The 19,493-nt window shown below is 32.5% G+C and overlaps 2 protein-coding genes across 2 annotated transcripts in view; one reads left to right on the top strand and one right to left on the bottom strand.

Annotated features, from left to right (window-relative positions):
• Window positions 1-19,493, bottom strand: part of LOC136029082 (endoplasmic reticulum lectin 1-like) — a gene marked incomplete in the record, with an annotated part of 524,377 nt that overhangs the window by 31,162 nt on the left and 473,722 nt on the right.
• On the top strand, window positions 720-18,189 carry LOC136029084 (fasciclin-2-like). Its single transcript, XM_065707140.1, has 7 exons — window positions 720-983; window positions 4,957-5,053; window positions 7,102-7,354; window positions 9,952-10,184; window positions 14,276-14,417; window positions 16,174-16,305; window positions 17,797-18,189. The coding sequence occupies exons 1-4, from the start codon at window positions 817-819 to the stop codon at window positions 10,143-10,145; spliced, it is 711 nt and encodes a 236-aa protein (XP_065563212.1). The 5' UTR covers window positions 720-816; the 3' UTR covers window positions 10,146-10,184; window positions 14,276-14,417; window positions 16,174-16,305; window positions 17,797-18,189.

Raw genomic sequence — 19,493 nt, 5'->3', positions numbered from 1 at the left:
ACTGCTCAAAGGGAGGGACTAGTGGGGATAATATCTTATTAAGATTGTCTGAGAACCCTTGACCACTTGAATAATGGGAAAATTACACCCTGAAAACTCGCTATTTAGAAAAAAATGTTTTAGGGGTCTTCTATTTTCAGAAATTTTCGTGTCGAACCAGTGGTCATAGGAAAAGAGAGATGGTTAGTTCAACCAATTTTTGAATTTAAAGACCCTTTTTAAGTAGGCCTTGGACCAGGGGTGATTCTGGCCTCTTCTATGCCAGAAGTAAAAGCCTTGATTAACACCGACCCCCCCCCCCATCTCCCATAAAATTTTCAGGCCAATATTTACCGAAATTTTTATTTATTTATAAAATTATTTCCAAATTACTATTTAATTAATCATTCATTTGAATTATTTTAAATATATTACTTAAATTATTTAGTTATTTTCATTAACTTTTAATTATATCATATTAATTATATTATTTGATTTTTTTTTTTTCATTTGACGATTAATGAATAATATCCTAATTATTTTCATTTATTAGCTGCGCCTTCCACTTTGTTTTAATCAAAATAAAATTACAAAAGAATTGTAACCTTTAGACTACTTATTTGAGATTTTGCGCCTCTAAAATTTCTGCGCGTGGGGCAACTGCCGCCTCCGTCCCCCTTAAACCGCCTGTGTATCGTGTCTTGATTAATTTTTGTGTTACTAACTGATAACTTTTTGTTTAATGAGAAAAGGGCTTTTAAAACTAGGGTCTCCTTTCAGATTATCGTCCCGCCTAAATTCAAGAACGTCATTGAAGATATTGAATCCATTGAAGATATGTCTGCACGATTGGATTGCGAAGCTGAGGGCGAACCAACCCCAACCTATGAGTTTCTTGACGCAAATGACGAGCCAATTATTGGTCGACCTGGATTTGTTATCAACCCGAACACTGGCATTCTTGTTATTGAAGAAGTAAAGAGAGAAAATGCTGGAGAATACAAGTAAGCTTTTATTATTGACCTATTTTTTTTTCAATTTGATTGGTTTTTTCTTAGCATTTTTCTATGCATTTTTAAGCTGATGTGATTTTGCCTGCTACGAAAACTTGATCGTATAAACGTTTCTTTTTTTTGGATGAACACGAATATGCCTATTGCTTCCTTCTGGCAAAAGAAGTTCTTTTATCTTCAGCCCAATGTAAACACAAAAAAGTAATTTTTATAAATGGTGCGGGGGGGGGGCTTGACTTAAAAACAGCCACTTGTTTAGAATTATGAAAAAAAATTACGGGTTATTCATTCAAGCTTTTGGGGTATAATTTCCCCTCCCCCCTCACGACATGGATTTGTTATCACCCCGAACCCTGGCATTCTTAATATTGAAAAAGTAAAGATAGAAAATGCTGGTGAATGCAAGTAACCTTTTATTATTGACCTAGTTTTTTTCAATTTGATTGGTTTTTTTTTAGCATTTTTCTATGCATTTATAAGCTGATGGGATTTTGCCTGCTACGAAAACTTGATCGTATAAACGTTTCTTTTTTTGGATGAACACAAATATGCCTATTGCTTCCTTATGGCAAAAGATGTTCTTTTATCTTCAGCCCAATATAAACACAAAAAAGTAACTTTTATAAATGGTGCGGGGGGGGCTTGACTTAAAAACAGCCACTTGTTTAGAATTATGAAAAAAAATTACGGGTTATTCATTCAAGCTTTTGGGGGTATAATTCCCCCCCCCCTCATTGTGCTTTATGCGACCCTGATGCAATACATGCAGCTTGACAACTCTGAACACTTGAAAACTCTGTGGAATGTTGTTCGATTTTTGACGTGTTAAGTTATAACGATAATTTAATTGATATTATACCGTAACTTAGTAAAAAGTAATAGATGCAGTTGTTTTCCCTGGCAATGTATTGTGCTGTTATAAAGATATAAATATATTTTATGCTGTTATAAAATAAAGATATATCTTGATAGGATCTTAATTTTAATTAAATAAAAAGTATAATGAAATAAAACTTGCAGAAACGATTTGCATAAACGTTAGACTTTAGTGTCGTTATGTGCAAGCGGTATAATATATTTTAAAGCAATATGCTCAAATAACTTTGAAAGGTTGTTTATTACGTCTATACATCGTAATGTCACTCTCGTAAAAGATTAGATGAGTATTTTACTGCTGTCACAAAATTGTAAATCAGACTGTTGAATAATGATTGTTAAAGTGATTGATGAAGAATTTATCTTCAACTCTTTCTGGAATCTGAATTTTAAAGAGGAATGATTTCAACTAGTTGCCTTTTCACATTTGTATTAAGGAATTTCTTCGAAAAAAGCTCCTTGGATTTGTTGATGCATTTTAGAGATAACATTTTGTTTGAAAGGAAGAAAGGAAGAAAATAATTTTTATCATAGACGGACTGGGATAAGTTTGAATATAACTTTTTTTCTATATTGGTCTAATCCTGTTAGTCCAGATTTCGTCTTCCTTTTTTGGTTTTCAAGTAATCCAAAAGTTTTAATTTCTACGAAAATGTGTTATATATTCTTTTTTCCATTCAGAAATGTTTGAAAAATTTATATTTTGTTTTCAAAATTATTTTTACCATACCGGGACAACACTCTTGGATAATTCATTATCGTTGTTAGGAGCCTAGAAACTTGAAACATTTTTTCAAATTTCTTCTGTAAAATTTATGGTGCTTAACATAACGTCTTTTGAGCTCCTTCAGTCAACCCGACGAAACGATTTTTAACAAAATGTATACAATTTTGTTTATATACATCTTATTACGTTTTTAAGACTCGGGACAAAATTTATAAGGGGTGGAGGTGGGGTGGGAGGTAAACCCGGTATTACTCTCCCCTGAATAGAGTTTTGCCTGAATAGAATTCTATTCCCCTGAATAGAATTCACAAAAAAAGAATATATTTTTCTTTTTGTTTTATGCCTGTCGGTTGATAAGCTATACTATTTGGATATAGCAGAGTATAATAGCAGCCCTGCTTATCGGACAACTTGTATTAAAAAAGCTGTAATGTATTTTTTTTTAGGATCAGAGAAAATTATTTTGACCCCCCCCCTCCACAAACACACTCATACTGTAGGTTTATCTAAATTATAATTTGGAAATATGATCCTCCATCCAAAACGGATTCCTCTCCTGGTTAATCGAATCCTTCATACATCTACGCATATAACATAGTTTACTATCGTTTCCTTTTTTATTATTATTATCATTATTATTATTATTATTATTATTATTATTATTATTATTATTATTATTATTATTATTATTACGAGCAAATGCAGCTTTCACCCAAAAAATAAATTCAAAAAATAAAAATAAAATCACCTAAAAAAATGAATTCAAAACAAATATTCAATGCTGTCTAGCTTGAACCCTAGACTTCCAAGTCGAAAATTAAACGCTCCAGTATATGAGCCAGCATCAATTGATATTTAGTTTTACACATTTCTGTCATCAATATATATAAATGTATTTTTTTCTAGCCTTGCCAGCGCACTATTATTATAATTCATTAATTGAAAAAATGTTTTCCTGATGAAAATGAAGATTGAAGCTGGAACTGAAACGAACAAAAATTACTGCTTCACAGCAACATATTTTTGTAATAACTGTTTCGAATGAACTGGCTCTTGATATTTTTCTACGTTTGTACAGTTCTGAAACTGGGACTTTACTGAAAACACTAAACTTACGCAACAAAACAGGGTTAGGAGCAGAAATCCTTAAGAGCTATTATAATTACAAATGATGGGAAATATGATAACATTCAGCAAATCCTTAGAATACCCTATTCTAGGCGTTATGTATATGCTGCACTTATTAGAACTAAAAAATTTCAGACCGAAATTGTTATCAATAATTTAATTACGAATGGTTAAAAGCCCTTCATTTCTTTTCTTATTTATTTTTATAGTTTTTGATATATTTTTTCTTAGTTGCTGTAATATAAGCTATGGTTCTTGGAGTTTTCTCTCTTTAGAGGGAAATAGACCTCTCACCCTTCTAGGGGTTATTTTTACTCTAAATCTATCATTTAAAAAGTTACATTTTTTTTTAGGTTTAAACGAAACTTTTCATTAGTTTTATTCTCAATTTTCAATTTTGATTGGTTTTACCTCGCCTATAAATATTAACCCCTCCTCCAAGTTCCCAAACTTTCTTGGCTAAAAAATCTCACCTCTAAATTTAAAAATACCTTACATTTGATACCCTACATGTAATAGTTAGCAACAAAAACAATCCTTTTTACCCCCCCCCCCCTCCCCCCCATTTGAACCATTGGGAAAGATCGTTGGGTACTTTACTGATATAGCCTACCCCCTACTTAATATTCTTCTAATATGTTTCTCTGACGTTTAATCCTAATGAAATATACCAAATTAAGATAAAATATAATGCTTTAGAAACCACTTTGGGCTATATATTTGCACATTAGGGGTGGTTCAGTATAGCGGGTATGCATGCCTAATATATTAGGTACAATTATTCCGTATATATGCAGTGAGAATTGTTTTCCAACTTCATACTGTCTAAATACTTTATCATTCCCCCCCCGCCTTATGTGCAACTATTGCCCAAATTATATATTGTCCATCTATTCTGTCACTTCTCTTTGTCTTGTCTCACGCTAAGCTGAAAGAAACTGACCAAAAATTGGTTCTTTGATGCGTCAATGAATGATTAACTTGTGCGGTAGGGGGTTTATCATACATCGTTCTACTCTTGGCCCATAAATATTCTCCATAGTTTAGTCCCCGAGACGGAATAAAAACAGCTCTATGTAATTAAAATGATTGCCAATTGCACCTCGCTACTTTTTTTATTTTTCTGTTTACTTATTTTTTTTATATTATAAGTTGTATCTTTTTTTTTATTTGTTCCTAATCATACCGATAGCTGTAGCAATGAGGTAAAACTCACCCATTTTCTAATCCTAGATGTCGAGCATCAAGTGACGGTAGAACTATCGAAGCGGTGAGGAGACTACGAGTTATTAGCAAACCAACAATTGTCTCCTTTATTAACGCCACAGGGGTACGTACTCTACTTCCTTTCTCTCCGTCGATTAAAGAAACATGTACAGTATCGTTTATTCAGTAACACCAGGGTTGATGTGGGTAAGTTCGGTTACGATAGCTCAAAATACGATATCTTACAAGACAAATTGTAGAGGAAAACAGAGAAACTAAAACAAAGTTTTCTTTTCTTTTGTTTACTATTATTAAATTTATTTAGTTCGTGTAAAAATTTTTTTACACAAAGTATTGCTATTCAGGGCTGTCAATTCACAAAATATAGAAGAGATAAAAAAATTTATTTTTCAAAATATGAATGGGGGGGGGCATTTTTGTTGTTTTTTTTTCTAGATTTTTTCTAAAAATAATGCCAAAAAGGAGTTTTTCAATGGACATACCAAATTCAAAATTGGGGGGACAAAAAATATATGGGACCCCCCCCCCCTACCACCAATTGACTTGCTTGATTGTTACAAGTTAGAAAACGGAATACAATACATTTTGGTAACAAACGAAAATTCTATGTATCGAATTCATGAAAACCGGTTTACGCAAATTTTTCAAGCTTGAAGAAATACGATAGAATCTCAGTTTGCTAAAAATGTCACACAACACCTTTTGAATTGTCAGTGCTGAGTTGTAACAAATTCGGTAATTCTTACAAAAAAATTAGCGAAATTCTGGCACATTTTTGTTTCTAATAAGATAGTTCAGTTTCTCTTTTAATCCTTTTTATAGTTTTGGGGATTTCAGATAATCGTTATATGTATATCATATTTACCACAAAAATTGAAACTTATGATAGTACTTTTAAGCTCTATAGAATTGTGAAATCTCAGTGTCCGACAGGCTCTTTGGCTAGCTTCTGGAAGATGTTTAGTAGCTAATGGTTATTTACTCGATGTCCCTTCATGAAATTATTTTCCTAGTTTAGTATTTAAATCATTAGCCAGGACTTAGCTGAAGGGGAGAGGGGCACGGCTAGGGAGTGCCTACCCTGAAACATTGTTTCCCCTCCCCCCCTCCCCCTCCCTCAAGGAAAATCCTAAGAAGCAAGAGTAAAGCAAAGCTCTGATGATTCTGAAACATGGGAATTAGCCTCTTATTCGCTTAGTTACTTGCATTCAGACTTATATGTAACTGTCCTACCGTGCAGGTGTTTCACAAGCACGACACGTGTGTAAATGTTTTCGGTTAAATGTACTTTTTCGCCTCTGATCTATTATGTTCTGTATTAACTTCAAATAATTACTATCGTTGCTTCAATCTTGATACATAAGGAAATTTTAAACAGGAGAAATTTTATTTTCACAGTTACTCTCTTGAGGGATGCCAAATACCCTCCAAAGTATATATAATTAACCTTAATCGTGCAGTCCCCCAGTTCCGTGCCAAAAAAAAAAAAATACTATTTTTATTTCTTTTGCATATTCTAAACCCCAAAAAAGGAGAATCAGAGCGTTCAATGATAAGTAATTGTGTTACGAAAGATTGCGAGAAGCTGGTAAGAGTAGCAGTACAAGTCGTCTCAGAAAAACAAACGAAAAAAAAACATTCAACCAGAAAAATTCTAAGGCTCTCCATCTTATTTTAACTTTGCTCTTTGCAGTTACCAGGAGTCAGTAGAGTAGCTGGTATTTGTTTATCTTTTGTTGTAGACATTTACTTCCTAAATCCAACTGTTTAACCTACGTCTGCTCTATTACAAGTAGTCTCTTTTCATACTATCGCTTCTGCTGCCACGTTTTACAGTTTGCTTTTTTTTCTATCGGCTTTCTCGTACAGATTTAAGCAAAAGCTGCACTCATGCACATGATCGTGAATAAGAGTGTTCAAAATTATCTACTACGAAGCTGCCCCCTCCTATAATTCAGAAAATATATATTATAAATCCCGTGCCCCTTGACAGTCCGGATATGAGCCCCTTCTCCCTAATAAAAATGCTGGAGATCAGCCCTTGAGTCCCGCACATGATATCCCTAATTTAAAAAAATTAAAACTAGAACCGCCTCAAAACCTCTATTGAAAGCTATGGCTTAGGCGTTCTAAAATGTTTACTTTTTTTAGGTGGAAAATAAAGACATCACAATTGAATGTATTGCCCGAGGTGACCCCCTTCCAGAAATTGTGTTTCTTAAAGAAGGCTCAGATAACACATACAAAATTGTCGTCAATACTCTAGACCCAAGGGTTAGCGTTGAGGCCAGCAATCGTAGCTCAGATATTGGAGGTGAGCCTGACAGCGCTGTTGCTAAGTTGTCTATTTCTGGTGCTACACGTAGCGATGACGGTCTCTACAAATGCCGTGCTGAAAATTCAGGTAATTGAATTCTCAACCAAATTCTTAGAATTGATAAAAAGTATCTTTCGACTTGCCCAAAAATAGCGCTTATCTTACATTGAAAAAAAAAGAAACCTTCTATAGGTTCTCCCCTGCAGAAGCATAGTCAGTTCAGATGAGGGACGGGTACACCATAATTCTAATTTAAAAGGATTAAGAAAGTCTTGGACTACTTTACACTAATTGTTAGCATCACATTACATAATGAAGCCACGTCAGTCAGATATGTCCAATTTTACATTTTAACATTCAACTCAAATTTTACGGTTTTTTTTTCTCATTGGAATTTCAAAAAAAAAAATGTTCCAGTGAAAACAGTAAAAACCCAACTTCTGGATTTTTTGTAAAACTATTAAAATGCCTTCCACACGTTGTCCCTCTGAAGAACAAAACCGATCAAAATTAAGACTTTTTCCTTGTGTAGAATCTTTTCGTTTCTAGTCTATTTTGAAGTGAATTGATGTGGTTTATTTTCCGCTCTTACTGAGGAATTATGGGGTTAACAGCTTTGGTTTTATTATTATTAAACAAAAAACTTGTGCTGTTTTCTCCGACAGGACGGAATGAAAGACTGAAGATATACGGATCTAAGCATGAATTATATTAATTTTCAAGATTCTTTTATCTATAAACTTTTATATTTCAAAGCTAAAACAGAATTAAAGGAAGATTTGAAGGTTATTGCTAAATTTTCCAAACCTCTTCGGCAATTTGAATTGTCTTATTTAATTTACAATTTTAATTGACTAAATTTTCCAAACCTATTCTGCATTTCTTAAATGTATAAGAGACTTGTGTAATATATAAATTGTACCACCCTCCCCCTCAAGGAACTAGGCGTATATCTGCCAATGACGTTTTATCACATTATATATCTTTATTTTAATGAAACCCTTCCCATCTCTTATTTTTTTAATAATCAGACATGATTGCCAAATATCTCAACAAACTCTTTACTTCTAAGAACAGGGAGGAAGAACCTAAAAAATAGCCAAAAAACCCCTAAAAATTGAGCCCTCAGTTTTCTTGAAACAACTTTTCCAAAGCTTCACAATTATCTGGAATCAATTCTCATCAAAACCATGTATTGATTCATTTTACTGGCTGAAGAACTAGCAGCATATCGGGCACGTCTCTATATCCTGTGCTTGAAGCATGTTATTAGTCTTATAATCCCCTTTTCTTTTACCAAAGAACTAAGAAGAAATAAGAACTTGGTTTCATCGAAGAAGCATGATAAAGCTGATGTTTGATGACAAAAATGAACAGAACATATTCATGTATATTCTCCTAGACTTACCCATCCTGTGCTTGAAGCATGTTATTAGACTTATCACCTTTTCTTTTACCAAAGAACTAAGAAGAAATAAGAACTTGGTTTCATCGAAGAAGCAGGATAAAGCTGATGTTTGATGATCAAAATGAACAGAACATATTCATGTATATTCTCCTAGACTTACCCATCCTAATTTTAAGTCATACCCACTCTTCTTTAAAAACTAATAATACGGTTTAGAGTCTTTAGACCTTTTCCATAAACATTTAATAGTTTTGACAAAAACGTAAAATATACAGTAGAGTTAGAAGAAAGTTCAGAAAGTTCACTATTTCAGTGAAACGAGGGGTTGTGATTGCACTGGTGGATAGAGCTTTCAGAATTTGTTTCCGGGAGTTTTTAGATTCTGAATTGTTGTATTTGAGGGATGTTTTATTTTGTAATAGTTACCCGATTAAATTCATTGATGAAATAATAAAAAATAGACGCATTAAACACAACAATAGGGCTATTGGGGTTTCACAGTGCACAGAATTAAACTTACCGAAAAGTTTCATTTTTTTAGCTTATGTACCTACTTTGGGGGAGATGCTTAAAAGAATTTTAGGTAAACATAACATGGATACTTGTTTCCAATCAGTGAGACCATTAGGTAGTTTTCTTAATCCTGGGAAGGATTTAACCCGGGGAAATTTAGTTAGTGGGGTGTATAAAATTCCTTGTTCCTGTGGAAAGTTTTATATTGGTAGAACTCACCAACAATTTACTGAAAGATTTATTGAGCATCGCAACTCAATAGAAAAAACCCTACAACTAAGAAAGCCTCCCGAAACTTTTGTTTCGGCTCTAGCTGAACATGCATTCTTTTATCCTGAACATTTTATACAATTTGATGAGGCTACAGCTATTTCTAATGATAGAGGTTTTTCTCAGTGGGCGAGGGAGGCTATAGAAATTAAAAAACATATATTTGCTAATATTACAATAAATAGAGACACAGGGAATATAAATATTGACCCAATTTATGATATTCTTTTGAAAAATGAACCAATAGTCGATGGGGGGATTAAAATTTTACACAACCACCAGGGGACAAAATTACCCACTAGACCAAAAAGAGTTGCTTCAATATTAGCTTACAAGAGGATTATTTCGCAACATAATAATTAACTAAGTTTCAATTTTCATAATTTTTCCTCAGTTGCTCTTTGATTCTCATTGAAGTAACTCAAGTCGCTGCTATAAAAACGTGTTGAATTCATAAATTATTTTTGATTATAACTTTCTTTGATAAATCTAGAGGGAACTGCCGAAAGAATGGGCCACATTACTGTTGAATTTCCACCGAAATTTGAAGACACAACTAAGAAGGAAATGTGGACTTGGTCACAGCGACCTGTGAACTTGACCTGCAGAGCATCGAGTATTCCAAATGCTACAATTAACTGGTGCAACAGCCGTTACAAGGCTCTCATTGACGAAAACGACCCCTGATACAAAATATATAACCAAGATGGAGAAAGCACGCTTTTGGTATTTCTTAATATATTATTTATTAATATTTGCTTATTTAAATATTTTACTCTAGAATTTACAGTACTTGTTTATTTTTACACTAATCAAACAGCTTGTCAGGACACATGGATACAAGAGGGAAAATGCTTAGCGTTCACTGCTTCGTGAGGACAAAAAAAAAGTTTGTCTCCTTCTCCCAAACACAAAATCCTAAGTCCCCTTGCAATAGATACTAACAACAAGAAGAAATAACATGACATTTTTTTTTTTAAGGTAGTGCAACTTTATCCCTAAATAAATATTTCGATACTATATCGAAGGGCCGTCCTCAGCAAACCAAATTAAAATATAAAAGAAGCTCACATTTAAATCCGTCCATTTAAGGTAATAACTTTTTAAAACTGTGTTGGCACCCTTATTTCAGGGAAGTTCAGCCAGGAATGTTAACTTCCTTTGTGAATTCCTAGTTGAACTTCAACAAAGTAAGGATGCTAAGACGGTTCTAAGAAGTTGTTAGTTTTAATAGTTGTATATTAAAGTGAGTTTGTTTTTTGTATTTTCATTTGTTTTGCTGAGGACGGCCATATATATATATATATATATATATATATATATATATATATATATATATATATATATATATATATATATATGTATATTTCGTTTTTCCCATATATATATATATATATATATATATATATATATATATATATATATATATATATATATATATATATATATATATATATATATATATATATATATATATATTATACGTTTTTCCCACGTTACTAACCAATCCTTGAAATGGAAAGATTTCTGAACCCGCAGAACGTAAGGAGTCAATATTTCCCTTTTCAAGTTTTAAATAGAACAAATAATTTTATGTCACCAATTTTTATGACTCTTTTCAAATTAATTGTGTGTTAGAGTCTTCACAAAGGGCGTAAAATAAGGATATTGACCATGCTCGATATTAAATCCGAAACAAGGCTACTTTGGTTATATTGAAAAGCTTGGAAAAGATTAGAATTTAAGCCATAAAATTCATGATTCTTCCTTATCAATGTAGAACTTGACTTTATGTTTGTTGCAAAAGCATTAAAAAGTATGGTATTCAATCATCAATCATTTCATAAATACTAAAACGCTATTACAAACGTAAAAAAAGTATTAATAAGGAATTCTCGCGTTTAGTTGATTGTTTCGTCCAGCAGCCAAATTAATTAATTCTACGTGTTTGTACTGTTGAGATGTTTCCGCTAAAGCAGTTCTCTGTTCTCTAAAAGTAAGGAATTTATACCCTAAGCAAATGTAATTAAGGAGCAATTAAGCAAAAACAATTTCACGAATGCTAAATAATAACTTGGAAGTATTTTTACTATCCTGTATTTACTATCTTATTCATCAAATACGTGAACGAAACATAAAAGCTTTCTAGAGACTTTTACGCAAAATATGCTTGATACACTAATATTGGTGCATATGAAATTCAAAGGGTTTAGTGGAATTTTTTTTACTACCCTTTTATAAGATACCAATATCCCCCAAAAACATCCTACTGCCTTCTAAATATGATTCGATGTCCTTGTTTTTAGCTGGAAATTCTACCTACTACCATTCTTAAAATTTTTCACTGTTTGGTTTATTTTCCATAGACTCCGACATGATTTTCAACGAGCTAATTAATGAATTAACTTTAAATAAATACTTCCATAAAGCATTGTGTAAAGTGTATATTGTAAGATTTGCGATGCCAGCACTGTGATAATGCATTACTGATAAATAATGTTTTTTTTATCATATTAAATAAAAAAGTTTTCTAAACAAAAGTAAAGAACGAAAATATGTCTAAGCCAGAGTAAAAAAAAATAAAATAAAAGACACTATAATGATTAATCTGCAAAAAGTAAATAGAAACAACTTAAAAAAAATGAAACTAATATTCAATTAACACGTAAAACACTCTGAATTTACTAGACAAATGAACGAGGAAGTCGTCTTACAAGCATAAAACTTGCACAAATTACAATCAATCAACAAAACGAACTAAAAACAGACAGAAATTACAATGATTTGCTCAAAACAAGCAAAAATGAATATGAATAGGGCTGAAAACCCCCATGCCCTTTCAAGACCAGAACATAATTTGTGCTTTACTAAAAAAATGACTGGATTGTCAGTTTAATATATATTCCTTAAAGTTTTAATAATTTTTTATTTATTAAAGCTCAAAAAGTTGCTTGTGCTGTAATTGGAGTGCAAAGTGGAAGACTTCGCCCATCATATATATATAGTAAAAACATTTTAAACATGTAAAAGTAAATTGAAAACATCTTAAATGTATTTTGTTTTCGGTAAACCGCAAATTGTGTTCTAGTCATGAGAAGGCATCGGGGCTGTCAGCCCTACTCATGTTAATTTTTGCTCGTTTTGAGTTTGACTCGCTCATTTATTGTATGATTTAAATAAAAAATACATTTTTTCACTTTTTCAACTTTTTGAACCTTATATGCCCCCAGGGCATAACTTGCAACCCTTGCCCTGATGATTGTAAGGGGGTTGTCATCCTCAAAGTCATAATTTCCGGACCTTCCAACTACGCTGAACAAAATGGCTTTCTAAAAATTCTGATTCAATATGGTTAGGGAAATGATTGGGGGAGGGTACATTCACCCTCACAACGCTTTTGGCTTTTAATTTCCAATCAAATGAGCCCTTTTCGAAATTTATATGACATTTCCTTTGATAGGAAGTGCCCAGGCTTAAGAAAAAAAAAGATCCTATGATGAAATGGTGAAGCAGTTACCATACTAAACATAAATTGTCGCCTTAGCCAAACTGTCCTTTGGATTTAGAATAAAGTTACGTAAACCCAATTAGTTTTCCGTATCTCGTTTTCAATTATATTTATAGTTCTCTAGAAAAAAATACATTTTTTTAGTCCATTTTGAAAACGAGCCTTTTAGTAAAAAAAAAAAAAAAAAAAAAAAATATGCTGATAACTTTTAACTTTTTAGTGTTCTGGAAAATTAAAAAGTCTTTAGTCTTCTCTGAGTCTTATTTAGTCTTCTTAAAAATAGTTTTCTACTTTTTATTTCACATTAAACACGTTTTTATTTTTAATTAGATTGATTAATTTCAACTTTTTAGAATTCTACAAAACTAAAGTCTTTAGGGGGAGATATATCTCGACTCTAATTAGAGTAATTTCTGTTGGGTTCGTTATCCATTGTAGTTTTTGTTTGATTTTTTTCTGTTTACAGTAATTTTTGTTTATTTAAAGTTTGATTTCTTGCACAATCTACTTTGCATCTTATTCTTCACTTTTGTTTTATTTCTTCACTTATTTATTTTCAGTATAGCTGTGTACTTTCTGTTTGGAGATGTTGCTTGTTTTTTAATTTTTGCCATAAATTCCGACGATAGGTAAATCTTAGATAGGTAATTCCTAGGATTTCTAGTATTAGTGAGATTTCCAATGGACTTGGTGAAAGCTTGCAATGCACGTAATAACGCCTAACAGCCATTTTGTGGACTGAATTAACCGTCGGATTGAGCTTTCATCGTACACTATGCTACCGACACGTGTCATTCGAAATGCATGATACACTTCATGCATTAAAAAAAAATCTATAAAAAATTTTTTCTATTTACAGCAATTGTATGCGCATCTCTGAGCTAAAATGCGGAAATGAAAATACATAATAGGGAAATCTAGAATAGTGTAAACACTTTATTTATAGATTATTTTTCATACAAGCGGACAAAAAAAAGCTCTTGAGCCTGAACGTTTATTGGTGAAGGAAGCAAGCAGTTAAGAAGAGTTATCGGTCTAACCTGGGATCAGAATGCTATAATCCTAGGGAACCCAAGTTTTCTTAGAGGGAGAGCTAACTAAGTAGATATGGAACACACCTTAGTTCCCACATCAAAACGCTTCTTAAATAACTGAAGGGATTTTGTGAGACTATTCTCAGAGGTTGATCTGTGCTTAATTGTGTTTGTGCTTCTTAGTAGTTTATAGATAAGCGTCCCCTTGCATCAGCAAATGCATCAGCACTAGAAACCTCATGCCTTCTGCCGTAACATGACTTGTTGTTTTCCAGGTCACTCCTGAGGATAATAGTTTCTATGGTGAATATCGATGATTGGCTAAGAATAAGCACGGAGAGGCTGAACATTTCATCACATTAAAACAGGCCCATGTACCTCAGCCCCCTACTCAAGCTACCTTCCAAACTGTAACAGGTAAGAGCAACCCCTTAGGCATAATGCCTTAAAGTTTCCTTTGAAATTCAAACCTCTCCGCGTTTTTCCTCTTTAAAGATAATTTTTGTCGTTTTGCTGCTAGGGATTGCGGGTGAATTCCACGTCAAAATATGTCCTACAGATCAGGCAGTTTATCATGTTTTTCTCCTTTTTATTCGTTATTTTTATTTAAAAAGAAGTGGTTCTAATTTTTTGGTTGTAATTTATTATTATTATTTTATTTTCATATTATACTAGCTGGGTCCCGGCACACAGACAGTGCTGGGTCCCCGCGGGCCCCAGCATGGCATGCGACAGGCTTCTATATATATACAGGCTTAGTTGCTTATATATGGATTCTCATTGTCTCTTGTGTTCTGGGTCCCGGCAACGCTATGTTGTTTTTGGATCGAATTGATGACGTAAATTGGTTTGGTTTTCTGTTTTTAGGTTTTCGAATCAAAAATATAGAAATATTTGTGCAATCACCAGTTTTTTACATTTTAAGCAATTTAATAATAATTTCCTTTTATTTAATAGTAATTTATTATTATTATTATTATTTCATTTTCGTATTATGTCATCTATCGCCATTTTACATTTAAAAAATATTTTTAAAAGGGGGCATGAGTCCAAGCATTATTCTTGGTTGGATTTATTTTGGTGTGGCTGCTGTTTTAGCATGTCAAAATGCAGATTAATGAGCTTGTATTCTAATGGTCTATCTTACATATATTACACAGAAGATGGAATGGGAACTAAGCCAAAGCTTGAAAAAATTATTTTTGAAATATTTTAAGTATGTCCAAAAGATGTGTTTTCAAGTCTTTTTATTCTATAGGAATTTGTCTTTAATTGAGCCAAGTGATCAATTTGATAAATAAAGTGACTTTATCGGGCTTTATTTGATGTGATAATTTTTTTTTCAACTTTTGAACTGTGAATTTTGTTTGGATGACAGTTGTAATTTTAGAAGATGAAAACATTTTTTAGAGGACTACTCAAAGAATATGGGTAACTTATAAGAGGGGGAACTGGGAACTTGGAAGTGGGAACTGGAATGGGAACTAAGCCAAAGCTTGGAAAAATTATTTTAGAAATATTTTAATTATGTCCAAAAGATGTGTTTTTCAAAAGTCTTTTTATTCTATAGGAATTTTTCTTTAATTGAGCCAAGTGATCAATTTGATAAATAAAATGAATTTATCGGGTTTTATTTGATGAGATAATTGTGTTTTTTTCCTACTTTTGAACTGCGAATTTTGTTTGGATGACAGTTGTAATTTTAGAAAATGAAAATTGTATTTAGAGGACTATCCAAAGAATATGGGTAATTTATAAAAGAGTGGGAACTGGTGCAGGTGTCGACAAAAAAATAGTATAAATCCCATCTATCGCTTGTTGGCATTTTTTTTTAGTGTAATAATAGGATTAAACAATTTAATTCGTGTAATAAATACGATAAAGGTAGTAATAGGTGTCTTATCTCAGTTCCTGACAGAGAAACGATTACAAAACTTCAAAAAATGTCTGTTATCGCCAAACCCTAGATGACGTTGAGGTTTTTTTTTGCCGATACTTGTGTCATTTTCTACTCTGGTAAGCTACCCATTCTCTTTCGGACTAGCTAATTCTAGTTTTGCAGCATGACGTCCTTCCTGCAACTTTTTATTAGTTATATTATATGGTATTTTTGTGTTTGAAAGTACTTGAACTTTCTTTTCTTTTCTCAGTGTGATAGAACCTCTATTTCTAGCGACGACGATAACTTTCAACATTGTTGGTCCCCAAAACATTGGTGGCATAAACCTGACCTACTATGCTGTCCAGTACAGAAAGAAGAATGAAGAATGGATCGACGAAAACCCATCCAAAGAATGGCCGATAGGTAAATCCCTGTTCTTATTTAAATATATGACGTGTTTAATCTTTTTAAGTGAAAATCAAATCAATACATAGCATATGGAGCTTTTGTAAACAGTACACACTAAACAATATAACAGTAAACAATACAGAGTGATGCTAACAATTTGGAGCCACAAATGCGCGTTCCTATATATATATATATATATATATATATATATATATATATATATATATATATATATATATATATATATATATATATATATATATATATATATATATATATATATATATACCAACAATCAAGGCCGTACAATGAGACTAATATAGACAATTATCTTAGATTAATTTAAATACTAATTGAAATGTGTTTTTCAACGTTTTGTAGTTTTCATTTACTTATTATTTATCTTATTTACTGTGTATTTCATTATCATTTCTCTTAGCTGTTGGTAAATAATTGGAGCCTCCAGGGGAAAACGTACAAAGTCATACTTACCATAATATTTTCACAATTTGTGCTTACACTGAAATCTAGATTACTTATACGTTTTGCAAGTTTTTATCGAGCTTTTTGACTTAAAAAACTAAAATCCTGGGATTATTTAGTCAGTGGCCTAAAAGTCCCAAGAGAAAGTAGAATCATTTTTTTCTTAATTTGTGTATACACTACTTTTTTCTTGAAAATTAGTTTTTGAACTAAAAGTATTTTTTCTTCTGATTCTGAAATTGTTATTAGTCTCAGTTTATAGAAAACAATGCAGAATAATTGTTTTAGTTTTTCTTTTAAAAATATTTGACAACTTAAAAAACCCTTTGAGAATCGGGTCTTAGCCATTCTGTTAAAATGAATTGTAATTAAATTCAACTTAGTAATGGGCTCTCTTCACTTGAAAGAAAATAAACAGGCTTGCTATTCTTAGTAATATATGAGGCAGCCTCAATATGAGGCTATATAGGCTCAACGTTATTACTTAAAATTGTTTTAAGGATTAGCCCCTATCGAAATTTGAATTAAAATACCAAGTGACCTAAACATTTGATAGTTCAGAAAAGGCTCTATATAAATTTCATGATCATGGGATTGTAATATAATGGCGTGTTTTTAATCGACTAAGTAATTATACCAGTTGACCTGCTGTGAACCTACATCACTCAATCATTGCTAGTAAAATTGTCATAATTTATTAATTTGCTAACTGAAAAATAGACATACTATTCGATGGCATTTTCCAAATATAACAGTCACTACCATCATGACTGCTTTATAGGAAGGACTGAATCAGGATAAAAGGGCCAAGTTAAATGGTTGCTTCTATGGTACATTGCAGAAAATCCAGAAAACAATGGTACAAAGAGGTAGATCCCCCCTCCCCTGGGTATCTACCCAGCGAATAAAGACTGTTAAATAGAGTTTTCTAGTTTGATGTATCTATAAAACCATGGTTCAGTGTGTCTATTTAAGATTGTACTTATAAAATTACGATATCCTAATAGTGTTTTTTTCTTCTAGGATCTCCTTACATCCTGGAAAATCTGGAACCACAGACCGCATATGTATTCCGCTTCTTCGCGAAAAATCAGGTTGGATTATCGACGTACGGAGCACAAACCCAATTGCCAAAGAGAGCAGTTCCAGAGAAACCTCACACCGTGGCGACTCAAATCGGAGGTATAGTCCATTCTAATTACTCTCAGAAGTACGATTTGGCTTGGAAAATCATGCCTGATAATGGACTACCAATTGAAAAATTCCAGATTGTTTATTTTCCAGTGAGTAATCATATCTTTGTGTATTTAGATTTCTTTTGTAGTTGCAATATTTTTGTTATTTTAAAATCTTTTTAGAAACTAGTCAAAATAAAAATAAAAATTCAGAAGACTAAGAATAGTTATCTTAGTCATCTATGTTATTATTATTATTATTATTATTATTATTATTATTATCATAGTTAATTGGTTTTTGACTGGCCTTCCTTACCATTCCCCTCGTTGGCGTAGTTATTGTTATCTTTCTTTTTTTTGGTGTGAGGTGGGGGAAGTAGAAGCTGGATAGATAGATGAGTGGTGAATCTACTGTCTTCTGTTAGAGCTTTGTCTACTTTCATTTTTAAAGAGTTATCAAAGGGGCCCTGTTTAGCCCCAACCATGCCCTTCTTTATTTTCTCTATTTCTTTCTTTCAATTGTGTCTACTTCCAAAAAAAAGCAAGCTTTAAACTCAGGTAAAAACTTAACTTGCTGGTGCAACAGACCACAAAGATAAACAAAAAATACGTGTTATCTATCAACAAATGAACTGACATCATTTTTATACAATCCTAATAAGGGTTTATGCTAGATTGCCTCTCACTCACTCGGACTATCTATCTTGGCTTTGTCTAATATTAGCCATGGCTTCATGCCCACAACTACTGGATTTTAATTCAATTTTTTTGAGAAGATTGATGTTTATTGGAGATTTCCCTTTTCGACAGGTACAAGGAAAGACAATCTATTTCTTGTCCAAAGGACCTCTTACCACCATATAGTACACTACTACTACTACTACTACTACTTACCATAAACCATACTAATTATCACCTCTTACACCAGGTGTATCAAAAAGCTCCACCGTGTGCCTAGTCCTTTTCTAAGCTGGATACGTTTGTTGAATCATTTTTGAAGAAACAAGAATGGCTTTGGTAGCCCTGTGAAGATGACAGAATATAATTAGTTTTAGAGTAACTTACCTTCTGGGGTATACGAATGATGACTAGTGATAGCAATTTCTTTGTAAACGTTCGAAGTAAAGTTTCAAGAGGTAAATTTACACTACCAATTTAGTCATAGAATGTTGAGATGCACCGAATTTTGACTTATCTAATACACATGCTCCATTGCGTCTGATGAGCTATATTGCGCAGAATCAGTTAAATCGACTAGGTTGATGTTTGCTCCTCCAATTGCACTATTAATCACATATATATTCCGAAGGGTCGCTGGCGATTTAGTCAGTCTTGCCAGGTGAGAAACACTGATAGGATTTGCTAATAAGAGTCTTGAATGACTAAGATTCACCATGACAAAACCAGAGAGAACATTGAATATCAAAACTAAGCTATGTCAAAACGATGCATATTTAGATTTGGATATAAATAAATTGCTACAATCACATAGTTAAGAGAAATTACAACTTTAACTCACATACATGGTAGGGAACTCATTTCTGA

The sequence above is a fragment of the Artemia franciscana genome, chromosome 7 (assembly GCF_032884065.1).
Source record: "Artemia franciscana chromosome 7, ASM3288406v1, whole genome shotgun sequence".
NCBI classification, from domain to species: Eukaryota; Metazoa; Arthropoda; class Branchiopoda; order Anostraca; family Artemiidae; genus Artemia; species Artemia franciscana.
The sequence above is the reverse complement of the archived record's forward strand: the minus strand, read 5'-3'. Positions and strand labels throughout refer to the sequence as shown.

Excerpts from the sequence above, each read along its gene's own strand:
- LOC136029084 (XM_065707140.1), top strand. The coding sequence starts at position 817 with ATGTCTGCACGATTGGATTGCGAAGCTGAGGGCGAACCAACCCCAACC. Across the intron at positions 984-4,956 it reads GAAAATGCTGGAGAATACAA|ATGTCGAGCATCAAGTGACG; the intron begins GTAAGCTTTTAT and ends TTCTAATCCTAG. Across the intron at positions 7,355-9,951 it reads ATGCCGTGCTGAAAATTCAG|AGGGAACTGCCGAAAGAATG; the intron begins GTAATTGAATTC and ends TGATAAATCTAG.